The sequence below is a fragment of the Dermacentor silvarum genome, chromosome 4 (genome assembly GCF_013339745.2).
Source record: "Dermacentor silvarum isolate Dsil-2018 chromosome 4, BIME_Dsil_1.4, whole genome shotgun sequence".
Lineage (NCBI taxonomy): Eukaryota > Metazoa > Arthropoda > Arachnida > Ixodida > Ixodidae > Dermacentor > Dermacentor silvarum.
In genome coordinates, this window is record NC_051157.2 from 176,560,527 (window position 1) to 176,587,704 (window position 27,178).

The 27,178-nt window shown below is 45.5% G+C and overlaps 1 protein-coding gene across 1 annotated transcript in view; it reads right to left on the reverse strand.

Annotated features, from left to right (window-relative positions):
* Nucleotides 1–2,882: 2,882 nt before the first annotated feature.
* Nucleotides 2,883–27,178, reverse strand: part of LOC119450781 (uncharacterized) — a 72,712-nt gene continuing 48,416 nt past the window's right edge. The window contains exons 6-9 of the mRNA XM_037714285.2: nt 22,942–23,211; nt 21,554–21,698; nt 11,531–11,800; nt 2,883–3,063 (exon numbers count right to left, since the gene is read on the reverse strand). Of these exons, the coding sequence (XP_037570213.1) occupies nt 2,936–3,063; nt 11,531–11,800; nt 21,554–21,698; nt 22,942–23,211 (813 nt within the window). The 3' untranslated portion in view covers nt 2,883–2,935. The remainder of the gene's footprint in view (nt 3,064–11,530; nt 11,801–21,553; nt 21,699–22,941; nt 23,212–27,178) is intronic.

Here is a 27,178-nt window from a genome sequence, read left to right on the forward strand (position 1 = left end):
CGCGCAAAACTGTCACACAAAACTTATCGTTGGACGCCTTACATCAATGTGAATCGAGAGTATTGTACTGCAGTATTAAATGGCAAAAAGGCATTTTTCAAAACAACACTTCCGTCGTTATTGTCTTCTAATCCTCGCAAATTTTGGAACATAATTAATGGCACGAAACATACGCTTCTTCAGTTATTTCAGTGTGGCGAGCCAGCCGGTAGCTTCTCATAAGTGCTGAGCAGTGCTAAACTCTAAATTTGCTACACATTTTCAGAAAGCTGTCCCCACTGTATTTCCACTATTTCCAAACTTTTCTTTCCTACCAGTCCCTATCGCGATCAATGCTGTTGGTGTTGAGAGACTGATTGATAACCTAAAGGTTTCGCCATCTGCAGGTCTTGATTTCATTTCATCGAAAATGCTGAAGTGTACGAAAATATATTCATCACTGATTTTATCGAAACTTTTTCAACAGTCATTACAAATGCAGGCGCTGCCCTCGGACTGGAAGGTAGGGTGATGTACATTCTCCTGATAATTACCGTCCCATCTCGTTAACGTGCATTCCTGTCAAAATATTAGAGCACATGATATACTCGCACCTTATAGATTTTCTTGAGTCCAATAGTTTTTTCAGTAATTCCCAACACGGGTTCCGAAAAACATTTTCGTGCGAAACGCAACTGCTATCTTTTACTAATGACCTGTTCATTAATGCAGACCTGGGATTTGAAACAGATTGTATATTCATTGATTTCGCGAAAGCTTTTGATTCGGTTTCGCATGCCCTGCTCATCTTCAAACTTAATCAGCTTAATATAGATCCCAATGTGGTAACATGGATAAAACAATTTCTGTCTAACCGCACCCAGTACGTGACAACTAATAACGTCTCTTCTGTCCCTACTGCAGTAACATCTGGCGTCCCGCAAGGGTCCGTTCTCGGTCCTTTGCTCTTTTTAATCTACATCAACGACCTTTCTTCCTGCGTTTCAACTTCAACTATCCGGCTATTCGCAGATGACTGTGTAATCTACCAAAAGATCACTAACACAGCAGATTCGCTTGAACTTCAATGTGACCTCGACAGTGTCTTCGTTTGGTGCACTAATTGGCTCATGACACTCAACCCAACTAAATGTAAAAGCATGCGTATATCTAGGCATTCTTCTACTCAGAACATGCCTACCTACTTCCTTAACAATGTTTCTTAACCCCCCACTGACTGTTATAAATACCTCGGCGTTCATATTACGCCTAATCTGTTCTGGGATATTCATATTGAATATGGGACTAGCAATGCGAGCCGCATGCTTGGTTATTTGCGTCGTAATTTTTCCACTCTCCCATCTCCCGTTAAGTTAATGCTTTATAAAACCCTCGTCCGCTCAAAATTAGAGTACGCATGCGCCATATGGGACCCTAGTCATTCATCCCTTATAATTACCCTTGAAGCAGTTCAGAATCGCGCCGCACGTTTCATCCTGTCAAACTACTCCCGTCATTCTAGCGTGACGTCCATGAAAAGAACATTAAGTTTACCGGACCTTTCCCTCCGTCGCAAGTGCTCCCGCCTGAATTTTTTCATAAAATATACCATTACAATCAAGTGTTGAAATACGCTCTATTTTCACCGCCTTGCTACGTTTCAGCTAGAACCGATCACCTTTTCAAAGTAAGCTTGCCATTGTGTCGCACTAACTTATATCATGATTCTTTCGCCCCAAGAACAAGCACTGAATGGAACCACCTTCCCTCCTCCATTGCTGCCATTGCAGATGCAGAACGTTTCAAGATCGCCTTGGAAAATGCCTTGTAACTCATTATCTGTTATTTAACTGCATACGTTTGTAATATCATACTACTCCTTTCTGTAGTGCCTTCGGGCCTTGAAAGTATTTATAATAAATAAATAAAATAAATAAATATATAAATAAATGCCCACGTCTCGCGCCACACAAATTCTCAAATTAGGCTGTATTGCCAATAGGAATAAGCTTCATGTATGCTTGTACAAACTCTTGTTTTTATGGTAAGTGGATGCAGAAAAGCATATATTGAGGATCATATATTGTTTGTATGATTATTCTTCATTATGTGCTACTTTGCTTGAAATACTAAAGTCGTATACATTTATACATCTATTTTAATGAAAAGACCAGAGGCTGTCGTTGTTGTTTACCTGAGTGGTTGTAGCGTATACCCACAGAGAGGGATTGGCCATGAATGGGGTGGTTATATTCGGTGTATAAAAACGAGGAAATTAACGATTTGAACGCCGATACTTAGAACGTTAGATTTTCTGAGAGAGGTCTCTCCGAACTTCTCAATTTCTCGCACGTCGTCTTCCTATTCTTCCTTTTTGTACGTACCGGCTCAAGAACTTTATTTTTGCACCCGGCGATGTTGCTGGTTTCCGGCCTCGGTTGCAACATGGCACGTAACAATTTGGTATGAGGAGTCGACGAAGACGGCTCTGCCAGATGTGGGCACAAATGTTACTGGAACGCGCACGTATTTAGCACCAAAATGTGGGAACTATAATCTCGAAACTGCGGCCATCCTGGAGACTCATTTTAAGTAAATACGTCTCGCAAACTCACCGGCTTTAGTTCGTAAGATGCAATATGTGAAATAAAGTGAATAGTTAAGAAGTTAATTATTAAGCGTTTGGTATTTCTTGGAATACGAGTTTCGAATTCTAGTGTTATTATAGTGCGCCTCCGCGAATAAGCCAGATTAAGGACAAGAGTTATCCTATCTTCAGCAGGCGATACATAAAAATTCTGGGAAACCTATAAATGATCAGGCCAAATATTGCTTCGTCAAAAACTCATGACGCTTGAAAAAAAATGAATTATTAACGAAGAATAGAGCACCTGCTTTCGTGATTCTGTACGACAGTTTTATTACCAGTAAATTTCACAAAGATGAGTCTTCTGCTTCAAAAAGGCGACGAAGCAGCACACTGTTCAAGCAATGCTGTTCTATTGACTTTCCCCGTCTCTGTCTTTGGTAGGGATTCGAAGAAGAACACGCCTCCATATAGCCTCTTGTGTACAGCCAAGTTTCCTGCAGAAAGAGACGTGTATAAAGGACTGAATTATAGGGAAAAAACAAGTCATGACAGCGTTTGACTTGAGTGGCACAGCATACATAGCGCGAAATTAAGTGTGTCTATCCTGAGAACTTACTAGGCGCTTCGTCGCCGAGAGGTACTTTGTGCAAATAGTATTTGACATATTAAAGTAAATGCAACAGAACACGTTAACGTAAAACGCAATACTTTTTCTAAAACGTCGGAGGTAGTAGACGCCATCATTACGAATTTTATGACGTAGAATAATTTTCATACTTACGTATCCATCTGGTTATATTTTTTTGGTTTATCACTATCTAACTTTAGATATTGCGCTGTATTCATGATTTATCAGTGTGGATTCAGTAAAAGTTATGCCGAACATTTGAAGTCCAGGTACACATTGTAGATAAGCAAGGCTCAACGAGTAGCACAATGTCACACGCAAACGGTTAAAATAGCGCTTATTCCTATTGTGAGACGTCGGCCGATGCGATGCCTTTATTTCCGAGCAGCCGCCCGAGTCAGAGACGACGCACCGCATGAGACAAAAGATGATGATGAGTCGTATGTACAGATGACGACGACGATATGCACAAAATGCGCTCACACTAATTTCCCCCTCCTTCAGGAAAGCGGTCAGCAAGACCGCAAGCTAGAAAGGGTAGGTACGCCGAATGTCGGGTTTCAGGCGAGATACGTGAACGATTTCCTTAGTGCGGCGGCGGCGGTCAGTAGCTGAGCTGGCAGGAGTTACGCGGTAGTTAACGGCCGAAGTTCTTTGCAAAACGGTGTAGGGGCCAAGATATCTGTGGAGAAACTTTTCACAGAGGCCCGGTGCGCGAAAAGGTGTCCACAAAAGAACTTCGTCGCCTGGGCGGAACGAAGTAACGCGACGCGTCGCATCATAGCGAATTTTCCTTTTGTCCTGAATGGTAGCGGTGTTGGCGCGGGCAATTTCATGGCAGCGGGAGATGCGAGCAGCAAATTCTTCAGGAAGAGACGCGGATGGAGCAGCAGGTGCTGAAAGGAGTGTAGTGTCCAAGACGAAAGACGGCGCACGACCGTACACAAGGAAGAAGGGACTGTAATTGGTGGTACGTTGGACGGCAGTATTATACGCTAACGTCACGAAAGGTAGGATGGTGTTCCAGTTGGTGCGATCGGGTCGAACATACATTGACATCATGTCGGACAAAGTTCGATGAAAACGCTCTGTAAGACCATTTGTTTGCGGATGGTACGCTGATGTGGTCTTATGGGTGGTGTCAGATGCCTGGAGGACTTCACGAAGCACATGCGAAAGGAACGTCTTGCCACGGTCACTCAGGAGGACACGAGGTGCGCCGTGGCGCAAAACGATAGCGTGCACGAAAAACTCGGTGACTTCGGAGGCAGTACCAGAGCGAAGAGCAGCTGTCTCAGCGTACCACGTGAGATAATCCACTGCGGTAACGATCCAGCGGTGACCAGCGGGTGTCCGTACAAGTCTATGCCCACAATTTCGAAGGGGGTGGACGGGCATGGTAGAGGCTGCAGAGGACCGGCTGGAAGGGATGTCGAGCGTGTTCTGTGTTGGCAAGACGCACAGGAGCTAATGTATTTCGCGACAGAGATGGAAAGGCCCGGCCAGAAACAACGCGTTTTGATGCGGTCGTAGGTCTTAAGAAAGCCCAAGTGGCCAGCCGTCGCGTCATCGTCAAATGCTTCTAATACTTAGAGTCGAAGTGAGCGAGGTATGACTGGAACCCACCAGTTACCGGAAGGATGGTATAGATTAATCGAAATAACGCTCTACCCTGAAGCTTAAAACGCGAAAGTTGCCGTCTTAAGCGACTGTTGGGGGATCGTGCGAAGCCAGTAAGTCGGTCGATCAGCGTTCGGCAGTATGGGTCAGTACGCTGGAGTGAGACGAGCTCAGTAGACGGAAGAAAGTCAACTGAGGCAACCGCCTGTCCCGGGCTACTGGACGTGTGCTGAGACGTGTGGCTAGATTTTGACGTGCAGACTGAAGGTGAAGCATGGGCGTTTGGAGACAGCGGGCAGGGTGACATAGCGTCGGCATCTTGATGTTGTTTGCCGGATATATACGTGACAGTGAAGTCATATTCCTGCAAGCGCAGTACCCAACGGCCGAGGCACCCAGACAAGTTTTTCAGGGACGACAACCAACAGAGAGCATTATGGTCGGTCACAATTGTGAAATGGCGGCCGTAGAGATAGGGTCGAAATTGTTGTATTGACCACAGATGGCGAGGCCTTCCTGTTCTGTAATTGTGTAGTTGCGCTCAACAGGAGAAAGAGTACGACTTGCATAAGCCACGACTTGCTCTTCAGACTTTTGATTCCACTGCAGCAGGACAGCGCCAATTCCATGCCCACTGGCATCAGTGTGTAGAATAGCCGGGGCGGTTGCATCGAAATGACGGAGCACGGGCCTTTACGTGAGAAGTCGTTTGAGGGTCTGGAAGGCGTCTTCACAGTCGTCCGACCACACAAAGGATGCGCTCGAAGTCAGAAGTTTGTGTAAAGGAGCGGCGATGGTGGCGAAGTCACGGACAAAGCGGCGGAAGTAGGACGCGAGTCCTAGAAAGCTGCGGAGTTCTTTAAGTGTGGTTGGTGGCGGAAATTGTAGCACTGCAGCGATTTTATCGGGATCAGGACCATGCTTACTGACGACGTGGCCCAATACTTTAATGCTTCGGCTTGCAAAGCGGCACTTCTTAGTATTGAGTTGGGGACCAGCCTTTGCTAGACACGTCAGAACTTTGTCTAGACGTTGTAGGTGCTGGGAGAAACTCGACCAAAAGATGACAATGTCGTCCAACTAACAAAGGCATGTCTTCCATTTTAAGCCACGGAGTACTGTATAGGTTCAAACGTAGCTGGCGCATTGCACAGTCCAAAAGGCATCACGTTAAACTCGAAAAGGCCATCATGTGTAGCAAACGCAGTCTTTTCTTTATCGTGCTCATGCATTGGAATCTGCCAATATCCGGAGCGCAAGTCGAGGCTCGAGAAATACTTGGCACCTTGTAAGGTATCCAAAGCATCCTCAATACGAGGCATTGGATAAACATCCTTGCGGGTAATTTTGTTTAGCGCCCTATAATCGACGCAAAAGCGAAGAGAACCATTTTTTTTAACAAGCACAACAGGAGAAGACCAAGGGCTTGCTGAACGCCTTATAATGTTGCGTGTCAGCATGTCGTTCACTTGTTCTTCTATAACTTTTCGCTCCGAAGGTGACACACGGTACGGGCGACGACGAATGATGCGAGAGCCATCTGTTTCAATTCGATGAGTAGTTACAGTGGTCTGACCCAGGCCTGGCCAAGAAACGTCAAAACAAGCTTCATGCTTCATTAAAATGGTGAGGAGTGCATCCGTCTGGGCCGGATTGAGATCTGCACTCAAGGTGGCCTTAATAGCACTAGTGTGGCCTTCTGCGGGCGTACAATGCGCGGAAGATGTGGCAGGTGAAACACTGACGACATATACCGGCGCAGCGTCGGCGAGCTTGGCGACAGTAGACCCTTTCGGCAGTAGTAGTGGCTCAGGAGTCGTATTAAAGCCTGTGAGGTTGGCATAGCCACTCGAGAACCGGACCAAGCAAGAAGCGATGGCGAGTCCTCGAGAAATGCAGCGCTGAGAAGGTACAACCAATGCGTCCCCGTCGACAATGTCTGTTGACTCAATGGTAAGAACACGTTCTTCGTCTGGTTGGATATTTATTAAAATCCGCTGCTGCAATGAGGTTGGGACACGGGGAATCGGAAACGGGATAAGTCTCGGTGTCGCTGATGTGGATGCTTGGGTCGCCGCACGAAATTAGTGCAGAAGCAGCGGACAGGAAGTCCCATCCTAATATCATCTGATTAGCGCACGTAGAAAGCACCGCAAGTTGCACATGATGACGAATACCGTCTATCAGGACGCGAGCTGCGCACTGTCCGGTAGGAAAGATGGGAACGTCATTGGCACCACTTAGGACTGGACTAACATACGGCGTTTGCACTTTTCGCAGACGGAAGCACAGTTCACGATGTATAACAGAAAGAGCGGCTCCAGTATCTACAAGGGCGTCGACGGAAACGCCTTCCACACAAACTGAGAGCAAATTGGCGGGGCGAGCAGGAGGAATTGGGAGAGTCCGATACGATGCAGTTTGTCCTCCGAAAACTGCAGCCTCTAGTTTTCCGAACGGGTGTCCACAACATGGGAAGCAGCACGCAAGGGCGATGAGGAACGGCGGTAAGGTGAAGGAGAGCGACGCCGGGGCTAGCGGGATGCTCGAGCCATGCCCTGGGAAGGTGAAGGACAGCGACCAGAAGAGGTTGTGTACGGTCCGGGAACGTACGAATCTAGCCCTGGTATCCTGTCTCGCTCAAAGGTGTCGTAGCCTCGGCTTTCACCTGGGTGACGCCCGGGAACATAGGAGTCAAACCTAGCTGCGCTGTCTCGCTCAAAGGTAGCATAGCCCCGCCTTTCATCTTGCTGACGCCGACGGCAGAAGCGAGAAATGTGGCCGCGAATACCGCAGTAGAAACAAGCAGGGCGCGACCACCGCCACGGAGAGTAGTACGGCTGTGCAAGAGTATTCGCTGCCAGCGAAGCTAGGGGGTCGCGGTAAGCTTCGGCAGGTGGAGACTGAACGGTCGAGGGAGGCCGGGAGGCAATTTCGGCATAACTTGGCGGATGAAATGGTGCAGTAGACTTGTCCATTTGGACGTTTGTCATCGACGCCAGTTCGTCCTTGATGATGTCACGCAGTTCAGGAGGAGCGGGGCGAACGGTTGCAAGCGTCGCCGGTCCAGAAGGATGGCCGTGAAGTTCCTCCCTGATGAGAGTGCGTATCAGGGCTCGCAGTTCAGCATCACCACTGAGATGAGGGTCGCAAGAGGCGCGTGGCAGGCGAATAGACTGGAGCGTGTCTAGACGCTGGCAGGCCGTGATAATATCCCCAGCGCAGTTTGGGTTCTGCATGACGAGAGCATAAATGCGACCCTGCTGATGCCCTTCAGTATGTGGCGAACGCGGTCAGCTTCCGCCATGTCACTCTGTGCGCGGCGGCAGAGAGCGAGGACGTCCTCAATGTAGGATGTATAGGACTCGTCCCGTTCTTGTATGCGCGTTGCCAGCTTCTGTTTCGCGACTTCGGAGCGTCCAGAGGACATGCCAAATATCTGGCGAAATTGCTGGGTGAATGATGGCCAGTCCGAAAAGTCACTTTCGTGGTTAAAAAACCATGTCTTCGGTTAAGTAAAAAGCGACATACCGCAATTTGTGCGTGTCGTCGCAATGATTGACGTCGCTGGCTCTGTTGTAGTGATCGAGCCAATCTTCGACGTCGTCGCCGCGGAGGCCGGCAAAGACGGGAGGATCTCGGTGTTTGGTGTTCACCGTCCAGGTAGGCCCAGCCGGCTGAGCAGAGGTGGTAGCAGCACTGGCGGACGTGTTGGTTTCTGCCATCACCGTGGTAGGCGAGAGCAAACTACGACCGGATCGGAGCTCCAGGGGAATCGGGAAAGTAAGAGGACGTGGGAATCCAAGCACTCTCCACCACTTGTGAGACGTCGGCCGATGCGATGCCTTTATTTCCGAGCATGCCGCCCGAGTCAGACACAAAGCAGCGCACGAGACAAAAGATGATGATGAGTCGTATGTACAAATGACGACGACGATGTGCACAAATAGCGCTCACACAAGATGATGAGTAGTATGTACAGATGACGACGGCGATATGCACAAAATGCGCTCACACTATATTTAGTATCCCAGCCCACACACCTCTTGATCAGCCGGAGTTCAGTCCAAACCAGGTGGCGCACAACGTGGTTCGAGGTCTCACGTTCCGAGCCGCATTCGAAGAAGCAGCCACTCGAACGGACACCTCCGCGGTGGTGTGGGAATGGGACGATCGGCTCACTAAATTCTGTGACATTACTCAACATCATCGAATGCAAAGGCGTGAGTATCCACCACCTCAGCCCCAAGCTGAATAGGCCCAGTCCGTTCAATGGCGGCAGCTACAAACACGAACATACACGAACCCTGTCATCATGAACCATATATACCCCGAATTATATACAACCAATCTATGCCAGTATTGTAACACCAGAGCCACACTAGATCACATTCTATGGGCATGTCCAGCATTAATCAGCAATACTGGGGTCGCGGCCTCCAATGAGGGCCTTCGGGCGCGTTGGGGGACTGCGTTGCTCAGTTCAGGCCTGGACCAGCAACTGTGGGCTATCCAGCTGGCCGAGGAAGGTGCCGGGAAACACGGTCTCTCCGCTGGCTCCTAGGTGGGAACCCAGCCCAGCAATCTGCCGGAAATAAATAAAGTTCTTCTCTCTCTCTATATATATATACATATATACATTTAGTATCACCCTCGCTGTGGAGAACGTGAGGCACTAAGCTTTTTTAGCGTGGAACTTGTTCGTAAAAACATAGCATAGAAAACTGAAAGAAATAAGCACCTCCAAAGGGGAAGCTAAGTTTCAATGCTTTCATAATGCATACCGATAGGGATTCATCCAAACTCATTTGACGTATATGATTAGGCAGCCCCGGTGTAATAAAGTTTACGAGGGTAGCAATGGGGCTTGTTGGTAACGCATTTTGGAGACGTAATGGTAACAACCGTATTTAGTCATGTAAGGTCCGATTTCTTTTTCGAATGCTTTACTTGGTGTGGGCCTTAATGATGCAAGCTTATAGCTACTCACTGAAGCCCCGACTGCGCTCCGACTCCTATGCAAAATATTGTAATCAATGGCTGCCGACTTGGAACACAAGCAGAAAAAGTTTTCGGACCTGATCACGATAATTGCCAGCGAATCGCATGCGGCGGTAATAGGAATTTTGTAGTTTTTTTAGAGCACCAAGCACCGCAGAAAACTTGTTTACACACTCTCGCTAAGGGTAGCGTTTCATTCACATAATCTTTACTTAAAATTTCATAGTGGCCGGCACCACAGGTGCATTTGGTGTACACCCATCGCGCAGCCCGATGTAGGTCGCGTATCCTTGCGACGTGCAGATATATCACACGTGACCTCGATTCTTGCCGCTTAAGTTTAGACAGTGCTCAGCAAAATCAGTTCGGAGCTTTGCTGGCTTCAAGCCCACACGTGAGCTTACGCCGTTTGTCCGTAAGCGCACACGCGCACTTGGTATGCGTTCGCGGTAGTTTCTGACCGATCACTCGTGGACTGAAACCCCACTTCAAGCACGTGGCCATGAGTCCAGCCCGTGCACGTGATCTCATTCCCGATCGACCATGTGGTCTACTGGTACAAGCATTTAAGGCCAACCTCCAGCAACGGCTTTGTGCACGCCGCATCCGCCTGCGAGGCGTAACCAGTGCTGCGGCACCGCTTAATCGGAGTCGACCACCAAAGTTGCGGTTTGGTGTCGAGTGCGAGATACGACGATTATAATGTCATCGTCGGCAGGACACCTAGTGTCCTTTATTAGGGGCTTAGGGAAATTAACCAGCACGCGGGAATGCGTCTGACGCTTAGTGAAACATTTTTTTTCTTCCAAATTTTTGCACTCGACAGAGGAGGTGTGGGTCTATTCAAAGTGATTGCTGAACACCACTGCCACGAATCCGCGTAGATTGAACGCTAGTGATAATTCTAACAATTGACGGGGTTTCACGCCCTGCCTGAAATAGAAGAGTGGTCTGTGATAATTTTGGCCACTATGGGCCTTCAAACTGCATTTTAGCCACAGTACAGAATAATTTTTTGCATTCTGTTACACCAAAGCTCGGCTGTGACGGCCGATGCCGCATAACATCCCGGAAACCATTATTCGCTGAGGTCAAGCAAATAGCCCAAGCAAACAACCACGACGAAAGATACCAAGAAAGAGTCCCTTATCCTGTCACTGTCTTTTATCGTGCTTGTGCCGTTGGGTTGCAATATGCCCTTAAGCAGGCATGAACTAACTCAATCTGCTGTCCTTGATAATGAGCATTGATAATATCATTACACAGTTTGGTCATAACGGGCGTTCGGCTCGAGTGACAATCATATCCTCGTAAATGCCGAAGCAGCTTCTTCGATATCGCACTGGATCCCATCTGGCCTTGGTGTCGATTTTTTCTGCAAGAGGCTTCTGATGCTCTAAGCAGGCTGGTAACGCTCACACTGGAGAGCCCGAAGTTCGAAGCAGCCATTTTTTAGGCTGTATATCGCTAATTCAGCCCTCTGGGTTATTTTTATTTGCCAAGGATTAGGTTACTTTTCTTGGTTTGCATTTTTTATTTTTTATTGATGTGAAAGTTTTTAAAGTGAAGGTTTTTTGCCGATCTACCCGGGCTTGGCGAGCATGCTGCTGCTGGGACGCTCGGTATCTCGGTGGGTATGTTTGTTCATATATATATAGTGTGCTATCTCTCCTGCGCTTTCTCATCAAAGAGGTAGACTTCATGCAATATACCTGCTATGGTAGCCTTCATCTTATCTGCCATTTTGGCGAGTACATCGCTACCGGGTGTCGCCTTGAGCACGACTGCAGCCGCGGGGGCCTGTCCGAGCTCGGCGTGCTCGAGTCCCACCACTGCAACTTCAGATATGTCTCCAGAGTATTCCTGTAGTAGCAGTCCTTCGAGTTCCGCGGGTACCACCTGGTTGTCCATGCATTTGATCATCTCCTTCAAACGCTGCACGAAGTGGAACCGGCCATTTTCATCGTAGTAGCCAGCGTCACCTGAAATAGTTTAACCGAGTGAAAGCAGGGCTGTAACATCACCATCGTCATAGTTGTAGCTAAAACATTGGCAGTCACTTTAGCATATGCCAAAGGGGTGAAGGCGAAAGCCTGTGGGCTCAACATAAATTAATTAAATTACTTGACATTGTCATTCGAATGCGTTGTTACTTCTTACTACTTTTCTCCCACCAAAGGTCGTGGGGGTGAGGGCCTTAATTAACATCGCCCTAATTACCACCAAAGCTCGTGGGTTCGACTCCCATGAAAGGTCGAGGGTGTGAGTGCCGGAGTTAACTCTATATAATTTACTGTGCCTTAATTAACTTCGCCTTAACACCGAAGGTCGTGGGTTCGAGTGCTTGCATTGACTATCTTAATTAATGTTGCCTTTTTTAGCATGATTAGCGGCATAGGAGCCACCTCTGGAAGAAGACGACGACGAACTCGCGAGCATTGGCACGAGTGCGCCTCTGCGCGAGAAGCGCTCACATGACTTTCCGTGTACCCCACGCCGCGTATTCAAGGTTACCGTCTGATGAGGCAATTGTTACGGGCCGGGTTTTGGGAACCTTCACCAACGTCTGCTTGGAGCTCTAACCAGGTGGACCATCAGAGAGGGTCCGGCAGGGAAGACGAGGTGACGTAAGAACAAATAACAGACGTTTAATACTTGGTTACGATTGAGCGGTGTGCTAAAAAAAACATACAAGAAACGTTCAGCGTGCATGCACCTGCACGCTAGGGCGATGCAAAAGTGCTCTCCACGTGGCTGCTGGCTGGCTTTCTTATACCTTCCACTATCCGGGCACTATCCCCCCTCTCCTCTCCCCCACTACCGGACATGGGGCAAACCAGACGAAGTATAGATGGTGGGTGACCGTAGCGGGGAGAACGTCCTCAGCGGGGGAGGAAGGGATGCAGGGCGGCACGACAGGTTTCGTCTCAGACCCGTGCGACTGACACGTCTATTCATGTTGACGAGCGAGATCGTTAAGCACGCCGATTACCATGCATTTGCATGTGGTCCGAGCATGGCTGCTCAAAGTGAATCAGATTGACTACACGTGGTCGGGGCATCGTAGCTCTAAGATAATCGTAACACAATTAAGGAATTCGCATTAAAAACTGCTACAGAGTCCTTCACTACACACCTCGCGCCTCTTATGGTCAAAGTGTTCATTTGGCCCGTCAGAGGCAGCCAGATATCTTGATTACGAAAAAAAAAACGTTCTTTGCAGGAAGAAGCCATCATACGAGGCACTACAATTCCAAACGTTTTGCCACAATGATGCCCGTCTATAGCGCAACATTTTTTAACCTCTGGCACAAAATAGTTTCCTGTATCCCCAGTGTCGTATTTTTCATCTATCGGTATTTTCCGTGCTATATTTAGAGACGCCTACGCATTCGTTAGAACAAACACCGCTTCGACGAAGCCTAGTTTCTGCTGCAGCATTCTGCTGAGGAAGATAACGTATATCTCGCAATCGCTACAGTTACTTCTGCCTGCTTTTGTACCTGGTGAATATAGTGTTTCGGCGCGACAAAGATATTGTGCACGGCACAGTTGCCAGATCACTATATCTTTTATTACCCTATTCGGTGACTAAACTCGACTACTTTTCAAGCTCGAACGAGACGATATTGAATGGGACTTGTAGTTGCGTTGGCTAGTGCATGTTCTCTTGCTGACAATATGTTTAGCGCGAAGCAAGCAACCACACACAAAAAATGACACGGGACGATAACTGTCCCTCAAAGGCGTATTCTCGAAACACAGATCTCTATTGTATATAGCTGCAGCGAGGGATGTGCAACATGCTTCTTTTTTGTGTCTTCTCTTCCAAGCAATTGCCTATATCGCGCACAGAACTGTAAAATCGGGATATTTCGAACGTACTTGCATATTGCACAAAAACTATTCAAAGGGGTCTTAAAGGTCCTTATACTTGGCATTGGTTCAACCATCATGATCCCTGTTTCCATGGACACGGATAAGCCAAGTACGGATAAGCCTAGGAGAGTTCCATCCCCATGCGCTTCGGTGTGTGGTGTAGAAACAGACCAAAAACCCTGCAGGCCGCCGATGCCCCTGTAATAAGGGATTTCCCCCATTTATGACACTGTGCTTCGAATTTAAAACTGGCGTGATGAGCAGTTGGAATGCCGTGCTCTATTCAAACGTGAAACCTTCTGGGTCAAAGCTGCGCTGATCAAGGTTATTGTAGGATTTGTTCAGGGAATTAGTGAGGGTCCCATATGTGACGCTGGCTTCTCAACCAAGCTCGTGTGGGTGAAGCTGTAAGGCAAAAAAAAAAATTGGAGGCCACTTACGCTTCGCCTTAAGGAGTAGAACGCGATATCATTCAAAGATCCCCGACTGTTTGCCAGGCTTCCCGGCAACTACTGCTTTCTTTTCTGTGCACCTTCGCCTCGGCGCGTCGTTGCCTAAGAGGCGAGGGCCCTCGGGGTGTCGTTTTTGCAAGGACCACCGACTGGGGCGCGCCGCTGTATTAATGGTAGAAATACTGGATAAGGGGTTTGCGTTCGAGTTTCCGCGTAACAGAATTATGTTTCCTCGTATATTAAATTTACAACCCGACGCTATTATGCCTGTGGGTTGTGGCTAAGTAGTACTTTATAATTTTTCTGTCATAGTTTGCTTTGAGAAATCCAATTAGTTCGCCAGCGCCTTTGCGCCACGCGGAGAGCCTGCGTGGTCAGGGTTGGTTCGGCATGATTTTCCTGGCCGCGGACGCCGCACGCCGACACAGAATTTCCTGCGACCTTAACGAAAAAGGTTTAGACCTCGAAGTTGCGACGAAGGTGCAATCTTGGCTCTCTTGAAGCTTGAAATATAAACTATGGGCTTTCCATAGCGAGAACTGGTTCACAAGATAAAAGAATGCGCGGATCTCCGGATAAATTTTGACCACCTTGGAGACATTGACGCGCAATCCAATTGCGCAATACCCGAGCGCTTTCACTTTCTGCCGTCAGAGGAATGTGAATGCGGAGGCTGTAATCGAACTGGTCTCCTCGTGCTCCGCAGGATGAGACATCCACAAAACCATCGCGGTGGGTCGTGAGAACTCCGGGCAAAGTTCAGGACCCAACTTTACGGCACGCTGCTCAGCCAATTCGTACTTATATTCTAATGAAGCAACTGTCTCTTCAAGCAGATAAAATGGGACAAGTATCATAACTAACTTATATAGTTAAATGCGAAGATTTATATTCCCACCATTTATTTCGAGTTCTTGTCCAGTGGCCTGTGAAGGCTATATAGAAAAAGTGGGAAAAGTTGCATTACACCCATTTTATTTCAGGTATGCCACTTTGCCGTTTTGCCTGGCATAGGTTTATGTACGATACAGTGACAACCATCTCAGAAATCCTGCATCAGCGATACGTGCGGGCTGTGTAATTGAGCGTCTTGGTGAGACTGGCAACAAAGCAAGACAATTGGTTCAGAGTTACATACCGGCGCGAACAACCGTTAACGTGAGTGCCGATGATAACTGGTATACTGAATCCACGCAATCTAGTCGTATGAAATTAGAAGCTGCAGAAATGAAGACTGACTATACAGTGAAACACTGACCAGAACTGCAGAACTCCGTAGAAAAGTGAATGGGAAAAGGTTGTTCACGGTGTCTTCAGGTAAATGATTGATGCGGCTTAACGATTGCACATGAATTTAGACATTTCTTGGTTATGTACACTTAAACTAAATTGTATAAGTTATGTTTGTAGTAGATTTATTACCATGAAGTAATACATACTCTGTTGTTCCCCGACTCTGGTGCACTCGTCTATTACACATTTTAAATGTCCATCGCCGCGCTAGCGAGGAGTTTTGAAGTTAGAGAGGTAGGAAACAAAGAATGAGTTTAGGAAAAGGACTTACGAATCTGTAGGTAACTTTTTGGGTATTAACTCTAGGTGGCCTACAGCTGTAATTAACGAAAAAGGAATCGTCCTTTACTCGCAGTTTTGGATGAAAAGGATGTCGTGTTTAACGTTTCAACACTTCACACTCAGATGTGAGGGACACCGTAGTGCAGCGCTCTCGGTTAAGTTGGCCCAACTGGCATTTATTAAAGTGGGTAATATTGAATAACCCCGGTTCTTTAACGTTCACTTAAAGCATGGTACACTGGCGTTTTTGTAATCAACTCCCATCAGAATACGGCCGCTGTGGCAGAGAATCAATCAAACACTTAGGAATTCTTTTCTGCAGTCATTTCCATTGGAAACACATGTAAACGATGTATGTAGGAAATTATGGTTTGGGTGCTACACTCTGACAAAATCCAAAAAGCATAATCGGTCTTTTGTGCTTAGTTCTTTGTACTTTTCGTTCAGTCACTCCCACATTAACTATTGAATTGAATCTTGGGGACTCACATATATAACATACTTATCGCGTTTACTGCATCTCCCAGAATCTGGGATTACGCATATTAGCAGCAACTCATTGTGCCTACCAAGTACAAACGTGTTTGAAAAGCTGTAAATTTTTGTAAGTTGTAAATTGGATTACTTATATAACAAAACATAATGTTTAAATTTCTTGTTACTGTTGGATGTTTGTGTTTTCTTTGCTTTATTTATTTATTTATTTATTTATTTATTTATTTAAATACTCTTCACAAGGCCCGAGGGCATTACAGAGAGGAGTAGTGAGTACATATGAAGTCATTGGCAACCTTTTTGCAATTAATGGTGTCGCAGATAGCAGCGATGGAGGCGGGAAGGTGGTTCCGGTCGTCGTCAGTGCGTGGTATAAATGAGTAAAAGTAATAGGTGGATTTGCATCGTGGTATCCCCACCTTTATTTGGTGATCGATGCGAGGTGAGATATAGGATGGGTGAAAGAACAACTCATCTTTAAGAACAGGATTAGTGTAGTAGATCTTATGAAAGAGGCACAAGCGCATAAACTTACGACGTACTGCGAGGTCTGGCAAACCAAGCGTCAGTTTCATTGATGATACGCTTGCGTGGCGCGCATAATTTGATAAGATGAAACGGGCGGCCCTGTTCTGAAGTGATTCTAGAAGATTTGTTAGATTAGATTGACCAGGGTCCCAGGTGGAGCAGGCATATTCGAGCTTGGGACGAACTAATCTTTTATAAAGTTGTGATTTAACGTGAACAGTCGCACTGGAAAAATTACGACGTATTAAACCGAGCATGCGGTTAGCGCTAATAAATATGTATTGAAGATGCACGTTCCATGAGAGATTACTAGTGATATGTATACCGAGATATTTGTAACTTTCTACAGAGGCTAATGGTGTGTTATTGAGGGTATAGTAAAAAGAAACAGGACAAGAGGAAGTCCGTGAGAGACGCATGCTTTTACATTTATTAATATTACCGGTCATTCAAGCATCGGAACACCAAGAAGATATGGCTGTGAGGTCTGACTGCAGGGCAGCATGATCAAAGGCGTTAGTGATGACGCGGTAAACTACGCAGTCATCGTTTATAAAAGTTTTATAGAAGAAGTAAGAAACATGGGAAGGTCGTTATTAAATATCAGAAAGAGTAGTGGACCCAGAACAGACTCCTGAGGTAATCCAGACTGCACAAAAGCAATGGAAGAGTCATGACCCTTAGCAGATACACATTGGAAGCGATTACAAAGGAAACATTCAATCCAGCGCAAGATATGAGTATCGAGATTAAGATTACGCAGCTTATGGAAAATCAATTTGTGAGACATTGAGTCGAAAGCCTTCACGAATTCCAAGAATATACAATCGATTGTTAGTCCCTTGTCCACAGCACTAAATAAATCCTTAGTAAAAACCAAGAGGCGGGTGTCAAATGAAAAACATTTTCTAAAACCATGCTGACAGTTAGTAAAAAAATTGTTTCCAGAAAAGCGATAAGACGCGAGTAAATGACATGCTCCATGAGCTTACGGGGTTCGCTGGTTAATGATATGGGCCTATAATTAAATAGAGAATCAGTGGGACCTGATTTGTGCAGTGGAACCACCTTTCCTCCTTTCCAATCACTGGGCAAGGTGGGTGATTCTAGTTACTGAGCAACAATGTGCGATAGTATTAACGAAGAATACGTCACCGTGTTTTTAAGAAATTTGGAATTGATATGATCAATTCCTGCACAAGATATTTTTAGCTTTGTAATCAAACTAGCAATACCAACAGCATCAAAAGAGATAGGGTTCATGGGAATGTAATCAGGAAACGAGATGTCAGGATAAACATGGGGCGATGTAGCAGAGAAAAATGACACGAATACATTGTTTAATGCTTCGCAGCAGTCATGGGGGGGGGTATAGAAACACCATTTGCATCACACAATTCAATCGAAGATGACTTCTTGTCCCTGACTATATTCCAGAATTTTCACGAGTTATCATAAAAAATTGAAGACAGGGTAACGTGATAAAATTCGCTCTTAGAAAGTGCGATAGCTTGCTTGTATTCGCAGTCAGCAGTGACATAGGCGTGCCAGTGCTCTGCACTATTAGCTTTCTTGGTGCGCCGAAAAAGTCTCTTTTTATTTAGCAGACGTTTAAGACCTGCATTGAACCATGGTGCATGCGAGTTAGAAGTGACACGTGTAATTGGAATGAAGCACTGAATGAGTGACAGTACTTCCTTTTTAAATAGGCACCAATTTTCTTCAACGGTTCTTGAGTGGAAGTTCGGAAAATAGTCAGTGATAAACATTTCTAAAGCCAGGTTAATGGAACCAAAGTCAGCATTTTTATAATCGCGAATTTGTTTAGACGATTTAACAGATGGAACAGAAGCACGTAAGCCTAACTGCATTTTACAATGATCACTTAGACCTGGCAATTAAGTCATAGCGGAAACAAGATGTGGTGCTGTCGTGAGGATTAAATCCAAGATGTTAGCAGAAAGTGTTGTGCATCAAGTCGGTTTAAGGGTGAGCTGCGTTAAGTTAAAGTCTAAACTAATATTGATGAAAGATGAGCATTCGGACGAACTATTGATTGCTGAGGAAAATCATCACACCACTTAATAGTAGGGTAGTTGAAGTCGCCTAGGATCAATAACGGATACAAAGGAAATGTTACGGTTAGATTACTGAGTGCATGATGACAGTCTGAACAAAATGCGTTAGATGAAGTGGGCGACCGGTAACACACACAAAAGATGAAGTCCCTGTGCCCTGCGCGTATATGCGCGCATACTAATTCAAGAGGCGACAAAAGTGCTATGTTGCTACTGATAATCCCGTCACGGACAGCTATCAGTACACCGCCACCAGTGCGCGGTTAACGATCGCATCGAAAGATTTTGTAGCTGCTGTGACATGCCAATATTTCGCTGTCAGTAATTTTACTCGAAAGCCATGTCTCGGTTAGCACTACAATATCGGCTTCGCATGTATCGATAACTGCGGACAGCTGATCGCGCTTATTGCATACACTGCGTATGTTCGAATGCAGGACGGAGACCGGTTTTTCCTTAGTAGCATGGAGTGGCTATAACTGTGGCGCACGGGAATTGCTAAGACACGCAGTGGATATGTTAGTACGGTTGGCAGTTCTGCCATCAGAAGGATCCATTTCACGCACTTGGCGGGCAGTATGACAGTAAACATAGCACTTCCTGTTAATATACAGCTTGTTGAAATTGAATGTTGAAATTGATTGTTAATGCTGGGATTTTTGTGTTTTCTTTGCTTTCTCTCTCTCTCTCTCTCTCTCGTTTTTTTATATCATTTCGATGATGCGAAATGTTTGTTTCCGGAGTACTGTATGTTGAAATGCACCAATTACGCAGTCGTGGCTGTTAGAGTTTGTACTAGTGTGTTTTTAAGCTTTACATCAGGTCAACATGTGAAGGCAAGTTGCATCTCAACGTTTCTTGCGTTATCTAAGCGCGCATAACCTGTATGCATAGTCGATACTTTCATAGTCATGTCTTTCAAGGCCCTTCTAACTTCACCTTCTATAACTAGCGATGAAGTTAGAAGGGCCTTGAAAGACATGACCAGGGGAAAAGCGCCTGGAGAAGATGGAATAACAGTAGATTTAATCAAAGATGGAGGAGGTATCATGCTTGAAAAGCTTGCGGCCCTTTATACACAATGCCTCACAACTTCAAGTGTACCAGAGAGCTGGAGGAACGCCAACATTATATGTTATCCATAAGAAGGGAGACGTTAAAGAATTGAAGAATTACAGACCCATTAGCTTGCTTTCAGTATTGTATAAAATATTCACCAAGATAATTACCAATAGAAACAGGACAACACTTGACTTCAGTCAACCAAGAGAACAGGCTGGCTTCAGGAAGGGATATTCTACGATGGACCATATCCATGCCATCAATCAGGTAATCGAGAAATCTGCGGAGTACAATCAACCTCTCTATATGGCTTTCATAGATTATGAAAAGGCATTCGATTCAGTAGAGATACCAGCAGTCATAGAGACATTGCGTAATCAAGGAGTAGAGGAGGCATACGTGAATATCTTAGCAAATATCTACAAGGATTCCACAGCTACCTTGGTTCTCCACAAGAAAAGTAGAAAGATACCTATCAAGAAAGGGGTCAGGCAAGGAGACACAATCTCTCCAATGCTATTCACTGCATGCTTAGAAGAAGTATTCAAGCTCTTAGACTGGGAAGGATTAGGAGCGAGGATCGACGGCGAATATCTCAGCAACCTTCGGTTTGCAGATGACATTGTCCTATTGAGCAACAATGGAGAGGAATTACAACAAATGATTGAGGACCTTCATCGAGAAAGTGCAAGAATTGGGTTGAAGATGAATATGCAGAAGACAAAGATAATGTTCAATAGCCTGGCAAGGGAACAAGAATTCAGGATCGCCAGTCAGCCTCTAGAGTCTGTAAAGGAGTACGTTTACCTAGGTCAATTACTCACAGGGGACCCTGATCATGAGAAAGAAATTTACAGAAGAATAAAATTGGGTTGGAGTACATACGGCAGGCATTGCCAAATTCTGACTGGGAGCTTACCACTGTCGCTGAAAAGAAAAGTACAATCATTGCATTCTACCGGTGCTAACATATGGGGCAGAAACTTGGAGGTTAACAAAGAAGCTCGAGAACAAGTTAAGGACCGCACAAAGAGCGATGGAACGAAAAATCTTAGGAGTAACGTTAAGAGACAGGAAGAGAGCGGTGTGGATCAGAGAACAAACGGGGGTAGACGATATTCTAGTTGACATTAAGCGGAAGAAATGGAGCTGGGCAGGCCATGTAATGCGTAGGATGGATAACCGGTGGACCATTAGGGTTACAGAATGGATACCAAGAGAAGGGAAGCGCAGTCGAGGACGGCAGAAAGTCAGGTGCGATGATGAGGTTAGGAAATTCGCAGGCGCAAGTTGGGAAACGCTAGCGCAAGACAGGGGTAATTGGAGATCGCAGGGAGAGTCCTTCGTCCTGCAGTGGACATAAAAATAGGCTGATGATGATGATGATGATGATGATGATGATGATGATGATGATAGTCGATACTGGACCAGCTACTAGCTTTTAAGTTATGCGTACAAACATTGCTTTGTACATTTCTTTTTAAACCTTGAATAAAGTGTGTTTACTCTACAAAAAACAGAAGAAACATGTGACCTCCTCCTGCTCAGCAGTGCAACACCCAGTGACTGACGAACCACGGCGGGTGCAGTCTTCGGAATAACACATTTTCATTTGAGGCTGCAGATTCCCGCACTGGTTAACTAGCAGAATATGTGTCACACCAACCTGTCCTACACCAGCCATCACCTTCGAAGAACTCCGCTGTTTCTTTTGGCCGCTTATAGTAGCCACGCATGACAGTGGGAGTGCGGAAGCAAATTTCTCCAATCTCCTGTGGGCCCAGCGTCCGGCGGGACACAATGTCCACGACCTACGGGTATAAGGAGATTAGTTTTTTTGCATCATTTTCAGGAATTGTTCGTTACAGCAAAAACACTCGAGAAACCGCATTAAACGTACTCTTTCAAACAGATTGTCAACTTTTCAGGGGAAGATTTACGAGCCATTTCCGAAATGTTAAACTGAATGGCGGAAAAGGAAGTGATTGAAAATAATTTTTCTAAGAAGGGTGAACGAGTTTTATATGGTACGCAATAGAGAAAACGCCGCAAGATGAAATACACAGAACATACAAAATCAGACAAAAATGGAACAGCAAGAATTTTCTGAAAACGCCGTAGAATCCCATACTAACGTCTTAAGAAAACAGACAAAAATAACACATACAGTTGCGAATGGGACATTCAAACAGTTGGCGTTAATAATTTTGGAAAAATGTTAAAGTCGGTGAGTTAGTGAAATGTACAAGCATGAAATGCCGCACGATTATATTATCGGACTCAAACACAGAAGCAAAACGCTATGCGTTAACTACCATCATCATCATCCGATATTTTATGTCCACTGCAGGAGGAAGGCCTCTCCCTGCGATCTCCAATTACCCCTGTCTTGCGCTAGCGTATTCCGTATTAGCGTATGTAGCGTATGTAGCGTTAACTACAACTGTATATAAAATGTACGAACCTATTTTACTAAACCAAGGAAATCTTGAAAACATTCTTGAATGTGGTACAACGAATTTTGAGAGTAGTTTCGCTTCCCCCATGTCAGGTAGGTCAATGTCGCGTGCGATTTCCCTCCGATCAGCAAGTCATAAATAATACCGAGGGAATTAGTGCACGCTCATATTCAATAGCCCCAATTAAAACACCGGTACACAGCGAATGTGTCGTGTAATTTCATCTCTGTGTCAATGTTTTCATTCGTGCAACCGAATATGAATCCCCCGTAGCCCACCGTGTGACAGCAAGGTTTACCAGTGTTTTCTCAATTTAGACTTGCGGGCGTACAAACAAACAGGAGAGGCCCGTCGCAGTGCAGCAAGTAATGAAATGACAGGAAACAGAAACCTTTGATATCTGCATTACTATACTGCGCACACAGTGCAGTTCAAGTACCTGAAAGCGGTCATGAGAGAAGCTGTGAAACTTTTCATATCGTTGAAACGTGTCTCTTATATAATGGCTGTATCAACGTTCTGCTTTGATTGTGATGTTAGACTTAATATAGCCGGAAATTGTCCACCTATATACGGCACGCATAGTTCCGCGCACCTTAAGTTCGGTCATGGGGCCGGGAAAGCCTAAGTCTGTGACGCCGTCCGTCGACGGTGTGCAGAGGATGCCACCGCACTCGGTGAGGCTGTAGACGTTAACCAGACTCTGGAGACCGCCGAAGACATTGAAGGCGGCATCATACGTCGCTTGAGTGAGGGGCGCGCCGGCGACACCCGCACGACGAATGGTGTCCAGCCGCTCCCCTGAGCGTCGCATTTCGTCGCACAGGGCACGAAGTTGAGAGGGAAAGAAGAACGCCCTCGTCACCTGCGAGCACGAAGAGACGAGCTTGATGTATCGTCGTTGGCACTGAGGGCAATCAGCAGAGATATGGCATTGCCTCTGAGGGCTGTTCCTTGGTACGTGTTGCTGGAAAAGTCATGCAAAACGTAAAACAAAATTTATCCATTAAAAATGCAAAGACAAAGCTAGCGAAAGGCTGCTTTCAATACACTGAGCAGTTGGCACCGCTCCGGAGCCTCTGTGCACAATCACGCTCTGAACCGTTCGTTCTCGGTCGGATTTCGCAATAACGGCATCGCATTTTCACGTGACTCACATAATGCTTCATTCGGCCTTCACTTCACAATCAACCGCTTAATAGCTGTTGGCTGGGTGTATGTTAAGGCACCGGAATACGCCGTTACGAGGCCGCGTTTGTATTACTGGTTGAATTTTGCTGGTAAAGTGATCCTTGAAAGAGAGTGAAACATAATGAAAGTTAAAACCAGCGACGCCACAGTGACATCATCGGCACCACTTATTCGCCCAGCAATTCAAGAAGGCTATTCTTGTAATCACCTTGCCTGTGCAAAAGAAGCGCAAGCACACATTGTACGAATACTGTGACGTGTGGAGACATGCAAGAAGGCATTGTCTGCGATTCCCTTTAATATGTGAGCCACTCTGTGCGTCATTGAGACATCTTGTCAGCTATGCGACAAAAAAGCCCAGACATCTTCCACATATGAGAAGTAAGGCTCTGTGGCAGTCTGAACACGGGTCTAAAGTCTTCACTGCTACGACTGTCAGCCTGGAGGAGTTTGAGATCAGATCACGCAGCTTTTTTTTTTTTCAAAAGATGCCAGCTACATGTTTCTCTCTGAGCTTTTACACTTACACACAAGCAATGTTACGATTAAAACACACGCCATTGTAGGAGACATCAGAATAATCTGAACCACCTGAGGTTCCTTAACGTGGAGCCAATGCACAGTACGCGATCGTTTCTGCATTTCGCCCCCATGGAAATGTGGCCGCTGGAGCTGGAATTCGATCCCGCTACCTGGGGATTCGCAGCGCAACGACACAGCCACTATACCTTACAGGCCGTTTCACATGGTGCGATTTTGCAGGGTGATTTCCGTCGCATGCGACGAAAATCCCAGTCGCAGGGCCGATTCTGCGATTTTCGGCTGCGACCAACCGGTTGGTCGCAGCGTCGCAACGTCGCAGCAATCGCCGTGATTTTCCGTCGAAATTGCGCCGAAAGGTATTTCGCGGTCTGTTTTGGAAAATGGCGGCGGTCGCTCAACGCAACGTTTATAGATACCTTTTTGTCTATAAATATTGGCTCAACAAGCCTCGAACAGTGAAACTAATTGAGTGGACCCTTGGATTGCGCAATCGGCACGTAACATCAGCACCGACACGCGAACAGTGCAGATGAAAACTCGAAGGTCAGATTCAGTTCTGTAATTTCTATGCATTTGTTGACACGCTACGTTGCTAATCTGGCGACGCTGTTTTTTACGTTGGCTTCGGGTGCTGATAGTACGTAATTTTGCGTGGTTTTCTGTTATTCACACGCGCTGCGAGTTGGTAAATACTGCAGGTGTCCCTCACGGGAAGGCATGGCCTTCGGATGTCGGCCCAATTTTCTGGTTCTGGAGACAACTCGCGATATACGAAAACGCCACAGTTTTATCGCGGTATGCTTTTACGGACGGAACAATTTAAAGAATATGCAACTACGGACAAATGCTATGGTCAATAGGTCACGCTATACGCGCGACCATTTAGTTTCAGTCGGTTGATTAGGGCTTTCATGCGCGTTTTTTCCAATGAATTATCTCATTTCAAGGTTCTGTTACTTCCGCTGCGAGACGCAAAGCGAACGTGCAAACATGATATCGTAATGAATGTTCTACAATAGCATATTTAACGCTTTGACTGGAAATAAACAGTATTGCCAATTTGTTTTCGAAGCCATATTTAAAGTTTTTTTCAAATTTTTCTGATGCATCATTTTTCTCCTGAATAAGAAAAACCAATAAACCTTCAGTGTGTTGCAGACTTTGTATCCTTACTGCATCTGTATTAACCCTCACATCAAAACATGATTGCACATTTCGCTTACTTCAGTGCATCGAATTACTTTTGTTTATGCTGGTTGTAACATAACTTAGTACTCTAAGAAACTATTTAGCCATAAACATCCTTGCCTTTTCTTACGTCTCTGTCTCTACTTCCTGTAAAACACATGCAATAATTCGAAAAGCAGGCAGACATCTGGTTTTTATAACTCGTAGATATACTTTAAACAAAAGAAGATCAAAATTGTGCAGTGAAGTCATCCGGTTGCATTCGTTCGTGTGAATGATAGTATCTTTTCAAGTGTGGGTGTGTCTTGCACGTCCACAGCTCATAAAGTGTGCAGAATCATCACGAGGCGTAGGTATTGCCCATGAAGATGGAGGAAATGTTGCTAATGAGTCTGTACTTACATGTATTACTGCATAAACTCGTATAACCATATCCCATCATTACTCAGTCGAGTTTGCTCAGAGTCATATTCACTAAAATTCTACTTCTCCGAGCTTGCTCTGACTGATATTCACCAAAATTATACTCGGCCGAGCTTGATCTGACTAATATTCACAAAGTTTCTACTAAGGCAAGCTTGCACCGAGTCATATTCACCAAAAATCTACTTGCCGAGCTTGCTTTGACTCATATTCACTAAAATTATACTCGGATGAGCTTTCCCTAACTACCACATGACAATATTCACTAAAAGTTTACTCAACTGAGCTTGCTCTTACTCGTATTCACCAAAATTCCTCTCAGTCAGGCTCAAACTAACTCAGACTCATCGTTAGTTCGAAGTCTTAGTGAGCCGTCGTTTGAGTGAGTTCACCGTGCTATGCATACATTACATTATGTGACCTGTGCGGTGAATAAGCAAACATTGCCTATGAATACGTGGTGCATCGGGTGAAATAAGGACAACTGTAAACACCGCAGTTAGTTTTCTAGAGTTTAACTGACCGTTGCATGAAAGCTTCGCCACATGTCGATTCAAGCAAGTGCATTGGATCTGCATCATATTTTTTGCCAATCCTGCTGGCTGTCCTGGCCATTACTGGGTGGCCACATTTTGTACATTTCAACACAAAGTTGAATAAATGACTGTAGTGCAATATATTAAAAAAAGATGCTTGCATCACTGCACGTATAACCATCAGAACATGATACAAACACATGCACATAAGATGCACACAAATGATAAATACATAAACAGATGGAATCAGCTGGTCACCACCTATTGAAAAAAAAGAAAAAGCACAGGACTACGTATACCCATTCCCCTTCCCAGGTACATGGGCTATAGAAGAAACACACGTGCAACCTAGCAGTTACCTCGAGGTAGCAGCTATGGACGCTTTTGCATTCGCAGCTGGCCACTCAACCACTCAAGTGTGTTGAGTGTGCACTTGTACTTAGGCGCACTTTTTATTGTCTATATCTCAAAAATTTATAGTGGCTCCTCAAAATTTTGAGAATGTTTGGATTCAGAGGCTTGCAAAGCAAATACTTTTATTCCATTTTCGTTCAAGGTGAAGGCTCATACAAAAGATTAGAGATATTTTCAGTGCCCCTAACTTTCTCTCAGTACATAAGTAGCCTGTTATTGAGATTCTAGCAGCTTTTCAACAGCAAGAAAGGGAATCAGCTTCCCCTGTTTTCAGCATTGGGTTAATGCAGGCAATTCAGGGAGGCATAAAGTTTTCCTAATACAATCGGTTTGGGAATACCAGATTAGACTGTACCTTGACAATTTCCTTGCACTTTCTTATTTTGGTCAGATAGCCTAGTTTGAAATGGCTCCAGTTAGCATGCTCTAACTTTGGTCTAATATAGGTTAAGTACATGACTAGCTTAACAGACTGGGATGCTGGCTCTCATTTCCAGGAAAGGAACCATAGTGCCTGCTCCAGTTGCGTATGTTTTG